Here is a 17,735-nt window from a genome sequence, read left to right on the forward strand (position 1 = left end):
AAAATAAAAGTAAAAACTATGGTATTTTTTCCAGGCAGTACTAAAAGAAACCAAACTAGAAACAAATTTTCAAACAAACAATAAACCTGGTTGAAAAGAAGTATAAACTTTTCAAAAGCTTCTCCTTTCTTCAGTAGCCTCTGATCCCAATGTCTTCCTTCTTTGTTGAAGGAAGTATACACTGAAATAAATACAATACTTAGTATCGTATTAGATCAGAGGAAGAGAATCCCTAAATTGAAACTGTTTCAGAGATAGTGGTAGAAAACTACCAACTCCAAATTCACCCACACTTAGGACTGTGACTAGCACAGAGAAGAATGCAAAGGGGAAACACCATTAAACATCTGGAAAATGAAGTTCAAAATATAAAGTCATGGGCTGGAGTTGTGGCTCAATGGTAGAGCACTTGTCTGGCATGTGTGAGGCCCTGAGTTCGATCCTCAGCACTGCAAATAAATACATACATAAAATTAAAGAAGATCCATTGAGAACTAAAAAACACTAAACTGTGTGTGTGGGGGGGTGTGTGTGTACGTGTATAAAGCCATTATAGGAAGCCGTTCACAAAAGGGCCCAAACCACCTGTCCACAATGAACTTGAGTCTGGTATTGTCATCATTTGGTTACACACACACACATTTTGGTACTGGGGGTTGAACCCAAGGGCACATTGCCATTGAGCACCTTTCCCCCCTTCTTTCCTCCCTCCCTCCCTCCCTTCCTTCCTTCAACATGGTCTTACTAAATTACTGAATGCCTTGCTAAATTGCTGAAGCTAGTCTTCAACTTACAATCTCCCCTTATAGCCTCAGAAGTGGCTGGGATTACAGGCATGTGCCACTCTGCCCACCATTATTTGGCTATCTTGATCAAGCAGTTACCAGGGGCTTTCCTTTCTACAGAAGATTCTTTAGAGAGCAACAGCCACAGATTTATGGCACATGGAGGTAAGCAGAGAAGAATGCAAAAAACCTCCAATTTACTGCAGTCTAAACTTCAGTCTTTTTGTGAGAAGGGAAGCAAGAAACACATCCTGAGGTAACATACTTTCAGGTTTCCTAAATAAGAGCACCAAATTACCTAATACAAAGTATAAGTATTCCAAGGTTAACCTTAAATAGATGTACAGAGTCAGGATTAAGTATTGTCTATAAAACAATGCTTCTCTGCAGGACTAACAGAAGAATGAACCATGAAATAGCCCCAATGAGCTGTCTAACGTGTCCTAAGATTTTTTTTTTAAGTGTTGATGGACCTTTATTTTATTCATTTATTTATATGTGGTGCTGAGAATTGAACTCAGTACCTCACACATGTGAGGCAAGCACTCTACCACTGAGCCACAACCCCAGCCCCCCAGCCCCCACCAGGATGTTTTGGCAATGGAAATAAGCAGACAGGCATCCTGCATTCTGGAACAAACATTTCAGGCAGGGTCCAGATCCTACTCCTCTCAAGCCTCAACAACTATCTCCCACACCTTTGGTACCAGGTGAGCACCAGCTCCATGAAGACAATTTTTAAAAACACACCCAAGGTAATTTCCTCATAGGAACTGGATCCCAATTTTGGGAACAGTCAAATTTAAGAACATTGTGCTTAGTAATAAGCCTTACTAATAAGCCCTGTCCTGGTCCTTCAACAGTTTTTAGGGTGCTACTCCCCCAATCCAAAAAATTCTCTTCCAGCCAAATGTAGTGGTGCATGTCTACAGTCCCAGCTACTTTGGAGATTCAGTCAGCATGACTCCTTAAGCCCACAAATTCAAGATCAGTTAGGCAACATAGCAAACCCCATCTCAAACAACAAAATAAATAAATCTCCTCCAAACTAAAAAAGTATGATTTTTAGGTACTATAAAATACAAACTGGGTGAAAGGTGAAGGACTAAATACTTCTCTCTCACTGAACCCTCATTGGACTCCATTATCATTACCTTTTACAGAAGAGAAAACTGAGCTACAAAGAACCCACAACAATAAAGTGTCACAATTATAAAATGTCAGAGCTAGGTATTTGTCAGATTCACTCCATACTCTACTTCTCTAAGATACTGTTATTTTCCTTTTCTTAACTTAAGATCTTCAAAAGATAAACAAAGTGTCCTTATGAATAAACAGAAAAGTTAAACAAGAGATGACAACCAGAAAAGAACTTTTCCATAAAAAGTCGGGACACAGTATTACTAACAAAGTTGCCAAATCATGTAACAAAATCACCTCCTGGCAAAAAAAAGATTACCAAAGTGTTACAACATATACTATCCATCTTAAGATTTACTTTCTTAGGCTGGCAAAGCCCATATTACAAATAGGGCTATGTGAAAATAACCCAGAAAAGTGGGAGAGCATTTGTGTATGGGTCTATGGAAGAGGCACCATATGGCCTCGGTTACAACTGCTGCAAAAATGTAAGTTAACAATGTACTCATCAAAATTTTCAACCATATGCTTAAAATCAAAACTTTTTTTTTTAATAATGAAAATAGGTCCCTGTGCTTTAGAGCAACTACAAGTTTCAAAAGATAAAAATCTACACTCTTGTCCCTATTTCCTACAAATATTCACCAATTTTTATGTGGGGATTGCTTGTAAAGAACAAACATTTTGAGGGCTGGGGTTGTGATTCAGTGGTAGAGCACTCGCCTAGCATGGGTTCGATTCCCAGCACCACATATAAACAAATATATAAATAAAGGTTCATCAATAACTAATAAAAATTTTTTTAAAAAAGAACAAACATTTTTCTTGTAAGTTTAGTCAGGATGTAAAAATCAGTAAAATTGGAAAACACAATGGAGAACATAATTTCTAAAAGATAAACCTGGAAAAACAAAGTGTATTTAACTGGTAGATTAAATAAATGCTTCTGATTTCATGACTAAATCTTTAGTCAGAGTTCACTATACATGCAGAAGGCAGAGTTGCATGGATTAGAAGACCCCTTCAGTTATAAATGGTGATGGTACACCTGGGTGCATAGATCAATGGTAGTGTGTTGGCTAACATGCACAAAGCCCTGGGTTAAATCCTGAGCACTGCAAAAAAGGAAAAAACAAAAAAAAAATGTTGGTGGGCGGGGTTGGGGCTCAGCAGTGAAACCTAGAGCCGTGAGAGGCCCTGGGTTTGATCCTCAGCACCACATAAAAATAAATAAATAAAATAAAAATAAAGGTATTGTGTCCAATTACAACTAAAAAATAAATATTAAAAGAAAAAAAAAGTTGGTGGTAGCAGGTAACTGGAGAAAAATCTTCACCCTACCATCTACTCTTCTGCATTCTCTTTTCTTTTTGAGAGGCTGGGGGTACTTGGGTTTGAATCCAGAGGTGCCTTGCCACTGAGCTACATCCCCAACCAATTTGTGTGTGTGTGTGTGTGTGTGTGTGTGAAGGGAGTGGCACAGGGTCTCTGTAAGTTGCTGAGGTTCTCACAAAGTTGCTGAGGCTGGCCTCAAACTTGTCATCCTCCTGCCTCAGCCTCATAAATCAATGGTTTTACAATCATGTGCCACCACACACAGCTACTTTTCTGCATTTTCCACCCACTTGGAGAGTCCCATTTCTGTTGCTACTATTTTCTGATGCTTTAGAATGAAAAATAACCAGGTGGGGTAGAACACACTTAGATGGCAGTTACTTTGAAGAACTGCTTGAGCCCAGAAGTTCTACCACCCTGGACAATATATGTCTCAAAACAAAACAAAGAGTGAAACAAAACAATTACAGAACCAAATAAAGACAGAGTCACAAACCAAGATCAAAAATGGGTATTATTATACCTTTCATTATTATCAATTCTGACAATCCAGGCACAGGAGGCAGGAGGTTCACAAATTCAGTCTAGTCCTAACAACTAGCAAGGCTTTGAGATCACCATGCCCAGTTTCATTTTTTCTTTTGAGACAGGGTCTCACTAAGTTGCCAGGTTCTAGCATGGAACTTGTGATCCTCCTTGCCTCAGCTTCCTGAGTCACTAGAATTAGATATGTACCACCACATTTGGCCAGAACTGTCTTTTATAATTACAAGGCCATCAGCATTTTTGTAAAATAATCTACTTTTAGCAAATACATGGAGCTAAAGTATAACATTACTTTTGCCTTTTTTGTGTTTTTAATACATCAACATAACAAAGAACTGAAAAAACAACTATAAAACAGTCTGCCATCTTACAAGGAAGAACTTTAATCAAACCACAAATGTGTTACTGGAGAATCCATTTCAAGCCTTATGAAACAGCAAAAATACCATGCCCAGTGGTGAGCAATTAGTTGCCTCCTATGCCCAACAGTTGCATGGGGCTTATCTTTGGCCACAGATTAGGGTTTTAAGAAGCCATATCTTGCAATTTATTCAAAAAGGGTATTATCATACCTTTCATTATTATCATCAATCCACCACCTCCTCTGTTACTGCTCTTGTCCAAGGCACTACCATCTATCAGTGGATTTAAAAAGCCTCCTATAGATTTTCTGCTTCTGTTTTTGCTTCCTTGTAAGCTATTCTACATAAAGTAGAAGTTAGAATGTGGCTCAGTGGTAAAGTGCTTTCCCTGTATGCAAGAGGCCCTGGGTTCAATACCCAGCATCACATACACACACACACCCTCACATACGAAAAGTCTACATTATCAAAAATATAAATTAGATTAATCACTCTCAGGCCATAAAAATTCTTCAATGGCTTCCCAAAAAATAAACTCTAAACTCACATCTTCTGACTATATTGAGGCAGATGTGGCTCTTGCCTACCTCTATAATCTTACTTTTTCCATTTTCCCTGCTTGCTCTCTAGACTCTACTACTATTCAAGCTTTTTTGCTATTCTCTTAAAAAAAGCAAGTCTATTCTTTACTTATATATCACCAGTCTCCCCTACTAGTAGGAAAAACTCCATGTGTGAAGATCTCTTTTCTTCAGATGTATCCCAGGACTGCTCCTAACATACAGTAGCTACTCAGTAACCATTTGTTACTGAAAGAATAATGACAAAACCACAAACTAACTTCACTATCTCTCCTACTATGCCAAAGAGTTCAAAGCCAACAAACTATTCCCAGCAAGATGTCTTCACTGCCAGGGAGCTCATCTCACCAAATTAGAATACTTATCCCCTTAACAGCTCACTTTTCCATATACAGAATGCACTCAGACCCAAGGAAAACAAAAAAGATGGCCAAATGGTACCAGACCAGGATACTTACCAGGTCATCAATTAAATTAAGAAACTACAATTTCCTTTATTTGCAACCAGTTTAAAATATCTGAAGAGAGGGGCCTGGGTTGTGATTCAGTGGTAGAGCCCTTGCTTAGCATGTGTGAGGCACTGGGTTCGATCTCCAGCACCACATAAAAATAAAAACAAATAAAATAAAGGTATTGTGTCCATCTACCACTAAATATATATCTGAAGAGAGCCGTGGGTATAGCTCAATGGTAGAGCGCCTAGGACCTAGCATGTGCAAAGCCCTGGGTTTGGCCCCAGCACTGCAAAAATAAATTACAATAACTGAAGAGCTCCTGCACAGGCTACTGTACCTACTGTTAATACTTCTCCCTTCCAAACCAGTCTCACTGCCAACCCCTCCAATAAGAGAAAGGATTATCCTCAATCCTCATTCTGTTGACAATTATACCACCTCACAGACAGTACATTGTTAAGATGGCCAAACTACTCAGCTGAAAAAATAAAAAACAGAAGGAGTAAGAAGAAAACACATCCAATCTTGTCTAATTTCAGAAATATATCTTCATCTAAGAAGAAAATGTTGCTTGGAATGAAAGAGAGGAAGTTAGAAGAATACAAAAAAATACAAAAAAGTTCTTTTTACAAAAAAGTTGAAAAATAAAAACAGAAAAAAGAGTTACAGTAAGATAAAGAACAAGATTGTGCTGGGAGTGTGGCTCAGAGGTAGAACGCGTGCTTAAGGATCCAAAGCCCCAAAGTTCAAGCCCAGCAGCAAAACAACAACAAAAACTCTCAAGATTGGCACAAGAGGACCATTAATAGAAACGATGCACCCATATTTCCCCAGAATTTACATTAATAATAATCTTTTTTCCGTAGGGAAAGGGAAATGGAAGAGACTTCTATTTACATACCTTACAAATGTGCTGGAAAATGCACGGCCTGTGACCAAAGTTGTACAAAGTACCTTGAACTTCCCAGATGAAAAGCTATAAAAATATAAGAAATATCAAGAATTATATCTATTCACTTTATAAGGAAAAACAAAAAAGGACAAGATGTAAATGGGCTTACCCAAAGTCCAGAAAAGAGAAAAAGTGCATTATTTAACTTACGTGACATATCATAAAATATATCATATTTTACACAGTCTTTGGCCTCCATCACTTAACCTTATTTTGCAAACATTATAAAGTTTCCCTTTTAAAAGCAAAAAATTTTTATGTAATTTCCCCCAACATTGTATTATAATTTTTTTTTTCAATTGGGTACAATGGCACACAGCTGTAATCCAAGCCATTCAGAAAGCTGAGGAAGAAGGATCTCAAATTGAGAGGCCTGCCCAAGCAAGTCAGCAAGACCCTGTCTCAAAAAATGAAAAAGGCTGGGGCCAGGACCAGTGGTGCTCACCTATAATACCAGCAACCTGGGAGGCTGAAACAGGAAGATCTCAAGTTTGAGGTCAGCCTAAGCAACTTAGTGAGGCCCTCAGAAACTTCATGAGACCTGTCTCAAAATAAAAAATAAAAAGGGCTGGGGATGTAACTTAGTGGTAAAGTACCCCTGGGGTTTAATCCCCAATACCAAAGAAAAAATAAATTAAAAAAATAAAATAATCAGGGCTCAGAATGTGGCTCAGTGGTAAAGTGCTCCTAGGTTTTATCCCTAACACCATATTAAATCAAACAAAAACTTTCAAATACATAACAAAGTTAGAGGAATTTTACAGTTATCATATATATCCTGTCCAGACTACAGTGAAAATTTTTTGGTTTTTGTACTAAAGATTATTATTAATGTTTTTGTGTGTGTGGTGGTAGGACTTGAACCCAGAGACTTTTTTTTTTTTAAAGAGAGAGTGAGAGAGGAGAGAGAGAGAGAGAGAGAGAGAGAGAGAGAGAGAGAGAGGGAGAATTTTTAATATTTTTATTTTTTTTTTTAGTTCTCGGCGGACACAACATCTTTGTTGGTATGTGGTGCTGAGGATCGAACCCGGGCCGCACGCATGCCAGGCGAGCGTGCTACCGCTTGAGCCACATCCCCAGCCCAGAACCCAGAGACTTATGCATTTGAGGTAAGCAGTCTACCAACTGAGCTATATCCCCAGCCAGAGATTATTTTATTAAAAAAAAAAATCATAATAGAACCAGGCATGATGGTATTGTAGTTCTAGTCACTTGGAGGGCTAAAGCATGATGATGACTTGAGTTCACAATTTCCAGATCAGTGTTGACAACAAAATAAGACCCTATTTCAAACAAACAATCAAACCAAAAAAGCAAACAAACAAACAAAAAACCCCACAGCTGGATATACAGCTCAGTGATAGGAAGCCTGGCTAGCAAGTACAAAGCCTGGGTTCAATCCCCAGCACCATAAAAATAAGTCAGAATCGACTCAAATTTATACCTACTCAGAGAGTGATTCTAGTTTCTTGGCTTTTACATTTTTTGGTACTAGATATAGAAGCAGAGGTGCTTAACCACTAAGCTATGTCCCCTGCCCCGAACCGCCCCCCTTTTTATTGGTATCAGGGATTGAACTCAGGGGCACTCAACCACTGAGCCACATCCCCAGCCCTATTTTTAATTTTTATTTAGAGAAAAGGTCTGAGTGAGTTGCTTAGCGCCTCGTCCATTGCTGAGGTTGGCTTTGAACTCGAAGTCTTCTTGTGTCTCTGCCTTCTGAGCCCCTAGGATTATAGGCATCATCTCCAGTTATCTTTATAGTTTGAGACAAGATCTCACTAAGTTGCTTAGAGTCTCTCTAAATTTCAGAGGCTCTTCTCAACTTGAAATCCTCCTGACTCAACCTCTAAAGTCACTGGGATTACAGGTGTGCACCACAGCATTGGGCGGTTTCTTGGTTTAAAAAAAAAAAAAAAAAACATATCAGCAGAGCTCAGCATAGTTGAGCACACCTGTAATCCCAAGGGCTCAAGAAGCTGAGGCAGGAGGATTTCAAGTTCAAAGCCAGCCTCAGTAACTTAGTAGGACCGTTATCTTGGAAAATAAAATGGGCTGGGGATGTGGCTAAGTGATTAAGTGCCCCTGGGTTGAATCCCAGGCACCAAAATAAAAATTTTTAAAAATGAGGTCATGTTACTCCCCTGCTTTAAAAACAAACAAACAAACAACAACAACAACAAAAAACTAATAACATCTTTTCTCAGAACTCTAAAAACTTTCATGTCCTAAAAGCACTATGTGATCTATCCTTGCCCATCTCTCTAAACTAATTTTATTTCCTACTTTTCCTTTCAACTCCACTCCAAACTTACTTGTTTTTCCTCTTTCCCTTCAAGTGAATTTAAGATATTATCATAAATGTGCCTAAACATACTCTATCTATCCTCATTAAAAAAAAATAAAATAAAAACCCTGGGCTGGGATTGTAGTTCAGTGATAGAGTGCTAGCCTAGCATGTGTGAGGAGGCAGTACGTTGGATTCTCAGTACCACACATAAATAAAATAAAGATCCATCAACAACTAAAACAAAAACCAAAACAAAACTCCAGTTCAGTTTGTTATAAACTGCCTACTAGTTACAATTTAACACTGTATCTTATATTTGATTATTGGCAAATAATCAAAATGCATTCATTTATTGCAAGCACCAGTATAAGCTTAAATCAGTGCCCAGAATGAAGTGCTTCAGTGCCTGATTTTCAGTCACATGACTACCATGAGTATGAGTACACAAAACCTTCTCTTACTACTATAGCACCACAGATTAAAAATGAAGTCACTTGGGCTGGGGATGTGGCTCAAGCGGTAGCGCGCTCGCCTGGCATGCGTGCGGCCCGGGTTCGATCCTCAGCACCACATACAAACAAAGATGTTGTGTCTGCCGAAAAACTAAAAAAAAATAAATATTAAAAAATTCTCTCTCTCTCTCTCTCTCTCTCTCCCTCTCTCTTTAAAAAAAAAAAAAAATGAAGTCACTTGAGGGCTGGGGTTGTGGCTTAGCAGTAGAGCACTTGCCTAGCACATGTGAGGCCCTAGGTTCAATCCTCAGCACCACATAAAAATAAAATAAAATAAAATAAAGGTATTATATCCAACTACAACTACAAAATAAATATTTTTTTTAAAAAAAGAGTCACTTGAGCCAGGTGCGGCGGCTCACACCCATAATCCCAACAGCTCTGAAGGATGAGGCAAAAGGATTATGAGTTCAAAGCCAGCCTTAGCAACTATAAGAGGTTAGGCAACTCAGCGAGACCCTGTTTCAAAATACAAAATAGGACTGGGGGTGTGGCTCAGTAATCAACTGCCCCCCTGAATTCAATCCCTGGTACCCCCACCTACCCAAAAAAGAGTCACTTGAAATAGAAATATTTGAAACAGGGATTTTACAGTAATTGCAATCTATTTTGGAAATTTGATTTATTTATTTACTTATTAAATAGTTAATTTAATTTACTTATTTTTATGTGGTGCTGAGGATCAAACCCAACACATTCTACTGCTAAGCCACAACCCCAGCCCCAGAAATTTGATTTATTCATGTCACAAATACTGAACAGCGAGCATGCCCCCAAAAGGCATACTACATTGAGACACGTTTACCACTAACAAGTTTAAAATACAATAACAGGACTGGTGAACGGAGGTCAGTGACAGAGCACTTGCCTAGCATGCATGAGGCCCTGGGTTCAGTTCCCAGCACAACAAAAGGCAAAATATAGTGGCTTGGGGTATAACTTAGTGATAGAGCATTTGCTTATATGCACAAGGCCCTAGGTTCAATTCAATAACACCATAAAAATAATTAATAAAATACGGTTAGAATATATAGGTACTGGCACATAAAGGTGGGAGGACAAAACACTTAGGAACCTTTTTTTCCTCAGAAATAAGGATTGAACCCAGGGTGCTCTACCACTGAACTACATCCCCAGCCCTTTTTATTTTTTATTTCAAGACAAGATCTTGATAAATTGCCCGGGCTGGCATTGAACTTGCAATCTTCCTGCTTCAGGATTCCTAAACAGTTGACTTTACAGGCATATGCCCAGTCTATCTATAGTTTTAAAAGGTCCCTACCAGCCACAAATGGTGCAACTACATAATCCCAGCTACTCAGGAGGCAGGGCAAAAGATTGCAAGTTTGAGGTCTACAACTTAAGGAGACCACGTCTCAAAAGATAATAATAGGGGCTACAGTTGTGGCTCAGTGATAAGAGCACTTGCCTAGCATGTGTGAGGCATTGGATTCAATCCTCAGCACCATATAAAAATAAATAAAAGATAATAATAATTATTATTTTAGGGGCTGGGGATGTGGCTCAAGCGGTAGCGCGCTCGCCTGGCATGCGTGCGGCCCGGGTTCGATCCTCAGCACCACATACAAAGATGTTGTGTTCGCCAAAAACTAAAAAATAAATATTAAAAAATTCTCACTCTCTTTCTCAATTCTCTCTCACTCTCTTTAAAAAAATAATAATTATTATTATTATTTTAAAAACAAGGCTGAGGATGTAGCTCAACTGTAAAATGCCCCTGTGTTCAGTCCCCAGTATGGGGAGGATGGAGGAGGGGGGGAAAAGCCCTACAAAAGGCAATTTTAAAATCTAGTGATTATGTACCATATATCCTTATCACTAGTAGCAAAATGCAATTAAATCCACTGTGCTATCTATAGAAGCCCATCAAATCCAGAGTAGTTCTTTTAGAAGTTGAAATAACAGTTTTCTCACAGAGTAAACAAATCTCTGGGCTTCCAAGGACAATTAAGAAGATCATCTTCCTGTCACCACTTTGACTCCACCCCGAAGACAAGAAACACCCTTGAAGGTCTACCTTGTTTTTAACTCTCCCAATAACTTATGCCCCCACATGACCAGAATAAACTTTTAAATAGGGCTAATGACAAACAGAAAAGGAATTAAGACTATGAAAATATTCAAATAGGCCAGACACAGTGGGGCACGCCTGTAATTCTAAAAGGAGGATCCCCCTATCTCAAGCAATAGAGGAGCTACTGGTAGAGCATTTGCCTAATAGGTATACAAGCGTGGCCCTAGGTTTGATCCCCAGTAAGTGGGGAGGGCACTCCAGTAATATACCACTACCACAAGCTTGTGCACAGGCAACTGCTTACCTTGATACATGCAGTTTCTCCCCATCCTACCATAAATCAAGTCAAAAGAGTTGCTTAAAAACACTCTAGCTGAATCTAGTAATGCTGCCCTTGGAGCAGGGAAATCTTGAGCCTCCCTCTGAGCTAGTCCTTCATAAAGATCCAAACACTTAAAGCCAGGATTAAGTCAGCAAGGGACCCTGTACATTTAACTCTCTCTCTCAACTGGAATACCATCAGGACACTTCAGCTACAGAAAAATGAATACTATGAAAGCTAAAGAAATTTGTTGGCAAGTGAATTTTTTAGATTCTCTCCAACTATGCACAATCTGCAAGGTAAAAGAGAAAAATACTTGAATAAACTGGAATCCCCGAATTTCAGCTGACTCTGGGCCAGCTGTTTGGGAGCACATGGAGAATACCTGACTAGATGTAACATCTCGGGAAGTACTCTCAAGTTTGTGGGCCTCAGTTTCCACACCTGCACATGGGATTGGTCTACAAATCCTGAAGATTCCTATTGGATCTAAAATTCTAGATCTATGAAGAAATTTGTTGGTAGTTATATTCTTATTCTCTTTCCTCCGGTACAGAATTTTATTTGAATAGAACCTACAAGTTAAGTACTAGACTTTGACTCAAAGCAGGTTCCAGGGTTGGCGGGGTAGCACAGTAGTGTAGCACCTGCTCAGCATATTCTCCAGGCCCTAAGTTCAACTCACCAGCTTTTTTAAAAAAAAGGGCTGGGGATATAGCTCAGTTGGTAGAGTGCCTGCCTTGCTGCCTTGCACCCACAAGGATCTGGGCTCAAACTCAGCACCACAAACAAAAAAAAGAACCCAAGTTCCATCTGATCTATTTTATGTCCCTCAAGAGCCATCACTACCCTACATAAGTAGATAGAACCTCAAAATAACTTATCAAAAAAAGATCCTCCAGCTAGGTATGGTAGCACTCACCTGTAATCCCAGCTACTCAGTAGGTTGAGGCAGGAAGATCACAAGTTTGAGGCCAGCCTCCACAATTTAGCAAGACCCTGTCTCAAAATAAAATGAGGGGAGGCACCTGGGGATGCAGCTCAGTTGGTAGAACGCTAGAGCTGGAAGCCCTGAATTAATCCCCAGCAGCCCTCCTCCAAAAAAAAAAAAAAAAACAACACACACACACACACACACACTGGGGATACAGCACTGTGGTAAAGTGCCCCTGGGTTCAAAGCCCAGTATCCTTCTCCCCCAAAAAGATCCTTCAATAAGTCATCCTTTACAATTAAGAAAGAGACTTGTATTTTCAGCCCAATGTCACGTGTGTCAAATGTTCAAAGGAATATCTTCAATGTAGCTATGTTGAAGGTGACAATCATCTATCTGCAGAGTACACACTATATTTTGGGGAGTGTGACACTAAGTAGTTGAAAAATTCTCACCACAGAACAATACTTTAAAATATAAGGTTTCCTTTTTATTTATATTTTTCCCTTCAGATTTGGCAGAGAGAAATATATTCTGATTACACACCTTCAATAAATGTTTTATTTTCAATATTGTCAAAATACAAAAAACAGAGATAAAAGTTTTAAATAAGGACTATTAAAAAATACGTGGAACCAACTTTGAGGGGAAAAGGATGCCAATTTTCCACTATAAACTACTAATTAAGGTTTTTTAACCAAATTGATTTGGTATAAATAGTGCAATCTCATGAAGATGACCAGTAACAATCCAATCAGTAACTAAGAATAAGTATGTTTAAATTATTCCTAATTAACGTAGTGACTTAAGGCTGTGTATAATTACAACTATTTTAATGAAACATCACTTAAATCATTAAAAAAATTTTAAATGAAAATGCCTTTTTCATCCAATAAGACAGTCTTACTCCTAGAATTTCAACAACACTATCCAAGAATACAATAAAAAAATGAAATCTATCCAAAGTATAACCATCTCACCATTATAAATCAGTGGTTCACGTTGCATATTAAATGTAAACGGCAAAATGGAGTTGTAAAGAGTTTCTTTATCATTTCAACTCCAACGCTACGCGCGCTTCGCGGCGGCTGGCTACACCGTGCGGTCCTTCGCCAGCCCGGAGTCCCCGCCCAACCCCGCGCGGCCGCGAGAGAGGAAGCGCTGGGGAGGGCGGGCGGCTAGGGCTCCACCAGGCCCGGCCGGGCGGGGGAAGGGGCACTGGAGGCGGCGGGGCGCGCTTCCGGAGACTGCGCGGGCGGGGCCATCGCCTCCGGGGAAGGGGTCCGGCCGGGAGTCAGGGTCAGGGTCCAGGGGTTGGAGCGGCCAGCGCGGAGCAGCAGGTGGGGCGCGGCCGCGGCGGGGCAGTGGGCGGGCGGCCGGAAAAGTGCCGAGCGGGCCCCGGGAACAGCGGCGCTTTGAGAGAATCCTCCCGCTCACCTCAAACGACGACTCCGAGTCTGGCCTCTTTGCGCCGAGAACGCCTGTCCGTGAGTCGCAAGCTCTGAGGCGAAGACGGGTAGCTCCAGAGACGACCGCGGACTAACGAAAGAACCGACGGAGGGCGGCTGGCTGCGGGCGGGGAGCGCGAGCGAAGGAGGGCGGGTGGCGGCGGGAGGGCGGGGAGGGACGTGCGCGCCCCCGGGCGCCCAGCGGGCTCGAGCCGGAGCCAGTCGTGGCCCCGCGTGCGGGCGCGCACTCACAGCTCAGCCACGATTGCTCAGTAGCACGTCCACGCCCTAAAAGCAAGACGCCTAACCAATCATTGCTGCCGCGTGGAGCATCACGGGAACTCCGGGGCTATAAAAGACCCGGTTGCTATTTTATGCTTTCGGAGTCACTCATCCTTTAAGCAGGGTGGGGCTGGGTGCGCTTGCGCGGTTTTAATACTCCTCCCCAAACTGCCAACTCTTCGCGCAAGCGAGTTAGGGCCCCTCCGCTTTTTATTACGCGTGCGCACTGGTGGTCCTAACCCGGAAGACCATACGCCTGCGTGGTAGGGACTGCGGTGACAGTACCCCGGGTGGGGCGCAGGCCAGTCATGGCGGAACCTTGGTCTGGGCAGTCTTTGCATGCTTTGCCGGCCACGGTGCTGGGCGCGCTGGGCGCCCTGGGCAGCGAATTCCTGCGGGAGTGGGAGGCGCAGGACATGCGCGTGACCCTCTTCAAGCTGTTGCTGCTCTGGTTGGTGTTAAGTCTCTTGGGCATCCAGCTGGCCTGGGGTTTCTACGGGAACACAGTGACCGGGTTATATCACCGCCCAGGTGAGGCTCCCTACAAACCTCCGTGGGCTGGCCGACCCACCACCACTACCAGGCTGTACCATTGGTTTCCCTAGAATCTCCTTAGACTACTAATAATCCCCCAAAGAGGCTCATCAGAATTTGTAGTTGTTCATTGACCTGTGCCACCATACCATTTTAATGCCAGAATTCCCACCAGTCCATCCATCACATGGTAACTGTTCCTCAAAACCCTCACCAGATAATACTAGTCCCTTAGAACCCCCACCACTCTCCACCAAAAATAACCGTTCCCTGACCTGAACTAATGTCTGCCCAGATCCCCATCCCGCTGCAGCTCTGGATGTATTTCTCCAGGTCTGGGCGGCCAGAATGGATCCACACCTGATGGCTCCACGCATTTTCCTTCGTGGTGAGTAAATCTGTCTCTACCCCAACCCCATGCTTGGCAGATAGAGGTCATCCCTGTGTTATTGACAAAAAGGGGAATTCTCAGGGTATCATTTCGTCAGCTTAGTGTCCTTTGCAGCACTCTTCTAAATTTCTATGCAGAGTTCAAGCTTCAAGGTGGCATGACACCAGTTTCTGGAGAATCATCACCAGCATGCTGTTCAACAACCTGTGGGGTGGTTAGTGGTATTGTCATAATTTTCAGAGATGAAGTGGCAGGTATGTGGGAGCAAGCCCTTCACTTGGGAAGTCCCTCAGTTGCCTCTGTTCTAGGCAAGTCCTCTACCCCAATCTCTATTTTTACCACACTGATCTCATTGGAGTCAACCCCCTCATCTGTAAAACTAATTTATCAGAGCATTGTCACCAAATCTTTGAGCTTCTACCACTGGCAAATGCCACACTAGACCCAGAGAACAAGGAGAACCCAGGTCCGCTCATAGAGGGGAGCAAGAGATTTATAAAGGGGGGGGGGGCAGCTGTGCCCAGGCACAGGTGATCAGGGAAGTCATCTCCCAAGACACCTAAGCTGAGATCAAAGGCCAGGGGATGGTTTAGTGAATTGGGCATGCAGAATGGATAAAACAAGGCACACAGGTGATATAAGAATAGATAAAGCTGTCATGGTGGAGTTTGAACATGTAGGCATGGAGGGCCTAAGGAACCACTGAAGGACTGACTCAGCAAGGTTGTAGCCTGAATTTGCCTGGTTGATGACAAATAGATAAAGGGGTGCAAGAGTGAAGGTAAGAGATCATTTAGGAAGACTACCACTGCCCAGCTTTCTGTCTTGGGCAACTAAGGAAGGATGGGTGCTCCATAAGGTAAGGATCCAAGAAAAACAGGTTTGCAGGGGAAAAATGGTAAGCCCTGGGTGGGCTGTGAAAGATCAGCCTAAAGGTCTGAATTATAGTGCAGCTCTACTGAGCCCAGCTGAGTAAAGGGACTGGGGAGAGCCAATATCAGAGATTATTCTGCTGCCCATGAATAACCTCTGTCTCTTCTCTTTCCATCTCCTTCAGGGAAACGGCAGCAAATGAACCTCTCAAAACTCACAGGGAATAAGAGAAGGCAGCAGAAGAGTCTCAAGAGGCATCACGAGGTCTGCTGGCTTTTGCAATGGGTCCTGCTGCTGCTACCCAGACCCCAGGGACAACTGCAGGGGGTTTGGGATTGGGGGTAGAGAGTACCCCAATGCTTTCAGGACTGGGCCTCCATTACATTCAGACTTGCTTCCAACTGTCCCAGGTACTGGGCAAGTAAAGAGTTTTCCTCTACCCTGATACGGGTGCCTTAAGGAGAGAAGACATGTTGCTTCTCTCTCTGGTGTCAGCTCAGGAGAAATCTTTGGGTGGGGAGGCCAGTAGTCCCTTTTCTGTCTTATCTTTTTCCTTTCTCCCTTCTTATCCTTCTGGGATGTGACCCCATAGTGATATACCACTCTAAGAAGCCAGAGGTTGACCAGATCTGAGATTTGTAAGGAAAATCATCACTCCCTGAAGCCCTCAATTTCCTGAATTTCTTTGGTTTTGCTTTATTAGCAGAGCACCAGGTAATCCTGGCCTTTTACTCTATGGTTACTTAGCTGGCCATTTAAGTAGAAGGCAGAGTATCCCTGCTGGCACCATCCACATTTTAGCCCAAATACCCATCTCCTTCACCCAACCAGAGCTCTCCACGTATGAACCAGGCAAAGGAAATTGTCATTTATCACCTGTCCTCATGTCTCTGCACTTCTTGGGAGAAAGTTGGGTGCCTGAAAGAGAGACCACAAGCTGAGCCCCTGGGTTGGCATCCCACTCATATTGTTTAAATACCATGGGATCTTGGGTTTATACCCCCCCATAGGAAAGTACTAAACACTTATAGTATAGTGACTGCCTCATGCCTTGCAACTTCATGATTTTCCACCTTAAACTAGATTAGGGGCCTCATCCTAAGAGCCACTAGCACCATCTCAGCCCCTAGAAATCCTCAACAGGAAAGAGCCACAAGCCAGGGAACGCTGGCCTCTTTACAGTGGGCCAGGAGAGGTTCCAAAAGGGTAGATGGCAAATGGCCCTATACAAACACTGCCTCCAGAAAGCATTGTGGCTCTGGTCTTGCCTCCTTCCCTAATGGCTGTACTTCTGTTTGCCTCTGCTGGGCCACCAGCTATCTCAGTGTCACACTGCCTGCTTTTTCTGTTAGATGTCACATATCCATCTGGCAGCCTTTGCTTAGGCAGATTTTTTGTGACAGAGAAACACTGGAAGTGAGACTGCACTGCACTCAAGCTTATGTACCCACTCCACAGCTGTCATCTGGCTTGCAGGATGATGCTTTCTTCATAGCCCCAGACCCATCTGCTGGCACCACCACATATACATTTAGGGTCTCACATTTCACTCCAAGCCCAACTGAGGATGTAGCTTATTAAACAAAGAAGTGCATTGTTTGTGTGGTTATTCAAACAAGGCAAGTGTACATGCACAGGGGGCAACTGGTGGGGGAACTGCTGAAGATTTCAGGACCCACAGTACAATAATTTGCAGAGATGAGAGGTAATGCCAGTTCCTTGGAGGAATGGTGGTGGGCACCCAACAAGGACAGTATTCCCATTAGTTCTTATAGACCTGGCTCTCTCAAGGAGAACCTACTCCAAGCCCATCTTGGAGGCCAGGAATGCGGGCATTGGGTTGACAACCCAGGAACCCTGAACAATGAAGCTAGAGACCATGGCAAGTTGGAAGGAATAAGCTCATTTAATTTTTTTCAGGAATCAGTAAAGTCTAGTTATGGGTCCCAGGGGTGAAG

At 42.3% G+C, this 17,735-nt stretch overlaps 2 protein-coding genes across 6 annotated transcripts in view; one reads left to right on the forward strand and one right to left on the reverse strand.

Moving 5' to 3' along the window:
- RHOA (ras homolog family member A) overlaps positions 1-13,964 on the reverse strand; it is a 49,581-nt gene extending 35,617 nt beyond the window's left edge. Inside the window, exons 1-3 of one of the 3 annotated variants that reach the window (XM_081302565.1) lie at positions 13,687-13,957; positions 12,238-12,314; positions 6,106-6,180 (exon numbers count right to left, since the gene is read on the reverse strand). The gene's annotated coding sequence lies outside the window, so the exon portion shown is untranslated. Of the gene's footprint in view, positions 1-6,105; positions 6,181-12,237; positions 12,315-13,686 lie in introns of all 3 variants that reach the window. The other 2 variants (XM_081302564.1, XM_081302566.1) reach the window with 2 other exon arrangements.
- An 88-nt stretch (positions 13,965-14,052) lies between these two features.
- TCTA (T cell leukemia translocation altered) lies at positions 14,053-17,319 on the forward strand. 3 transcript variants are annotated; one of them, XR_014023121.1, is made up of 5 exons: positions 14,053-14,510; positions 14,847-14,901; positions 15,962-16,041; positions 16,370-16,491; positions 17,181-17,299. XR_014023121.1 is itself a non-coding variant. In XM_081302572.1 (4 exons), exons 1-3 carry the CDS (start codon positions 14,288-14,290, stop codon positions 16,002-16,004), a joined length of 321 nt encoding a protein of 106 aa, XP_081158698.1. In that variant the 5' UTR covers positions 14,053-14,287; the 3' UTR covers positions 16,005-16,041; positions 17,181-17,319. The 3 variants fall into 3 exon arrangements, 2 of the variants coding, with proteins under 2 accessions (XP_081158698.1, XP_081158697.1); XM_081302572.1 differs by lacking the exon at positions 16,370-16,491 and having other exon boundaries at positions 17,181-17,319; XM_081302571.1 differs by lacking the exons at positions 16,370-16,491; positions 17,181-17,299 and having other exon boundaries at positions 14,060-14,510; positions 15,962-16,216.
- Positions 17,320-17,735: the final 416 nt, after the last annotated feature.

Source organism: Spermophilus citellus (assembly GCF_964194105.1).
Source record: "Spermophilus citellus genome assembly, chromosome: 7".
Taxonomy (NCBI): domain Eukaryota; kingdom Metazoa; phylum Chordata; class Mammalia; order Rodentia; family Sciuridae; genus Spermophilus; species Spermophilus citellus.

Excerpts from the sequence above, each read along its gene's own strand:
- TCTA (XM_081302572.1), top strand. The coding sequence starts at position 14,288 with ATGGCGGAACCTTGGTCTGGGCAGTCTTTGCATGCTTTGCCGGCCACG. Across the intron at positions 14,511-14,846 it reads CGGGTTATATCACCGCCCAG|GTCTGGGCGGCCAGAATGGA; the intron begins GTGAGGCTCCCT and ends GTATTTCTCCAG. Across the intron at positions 14,902-15,961 it reads TCCACGCATTTTCCTTCGTG|GGAAACGGCAGCAAATGAAC; the intron begins GTGAGTAAATCT and ends CATCTCCTTCAG.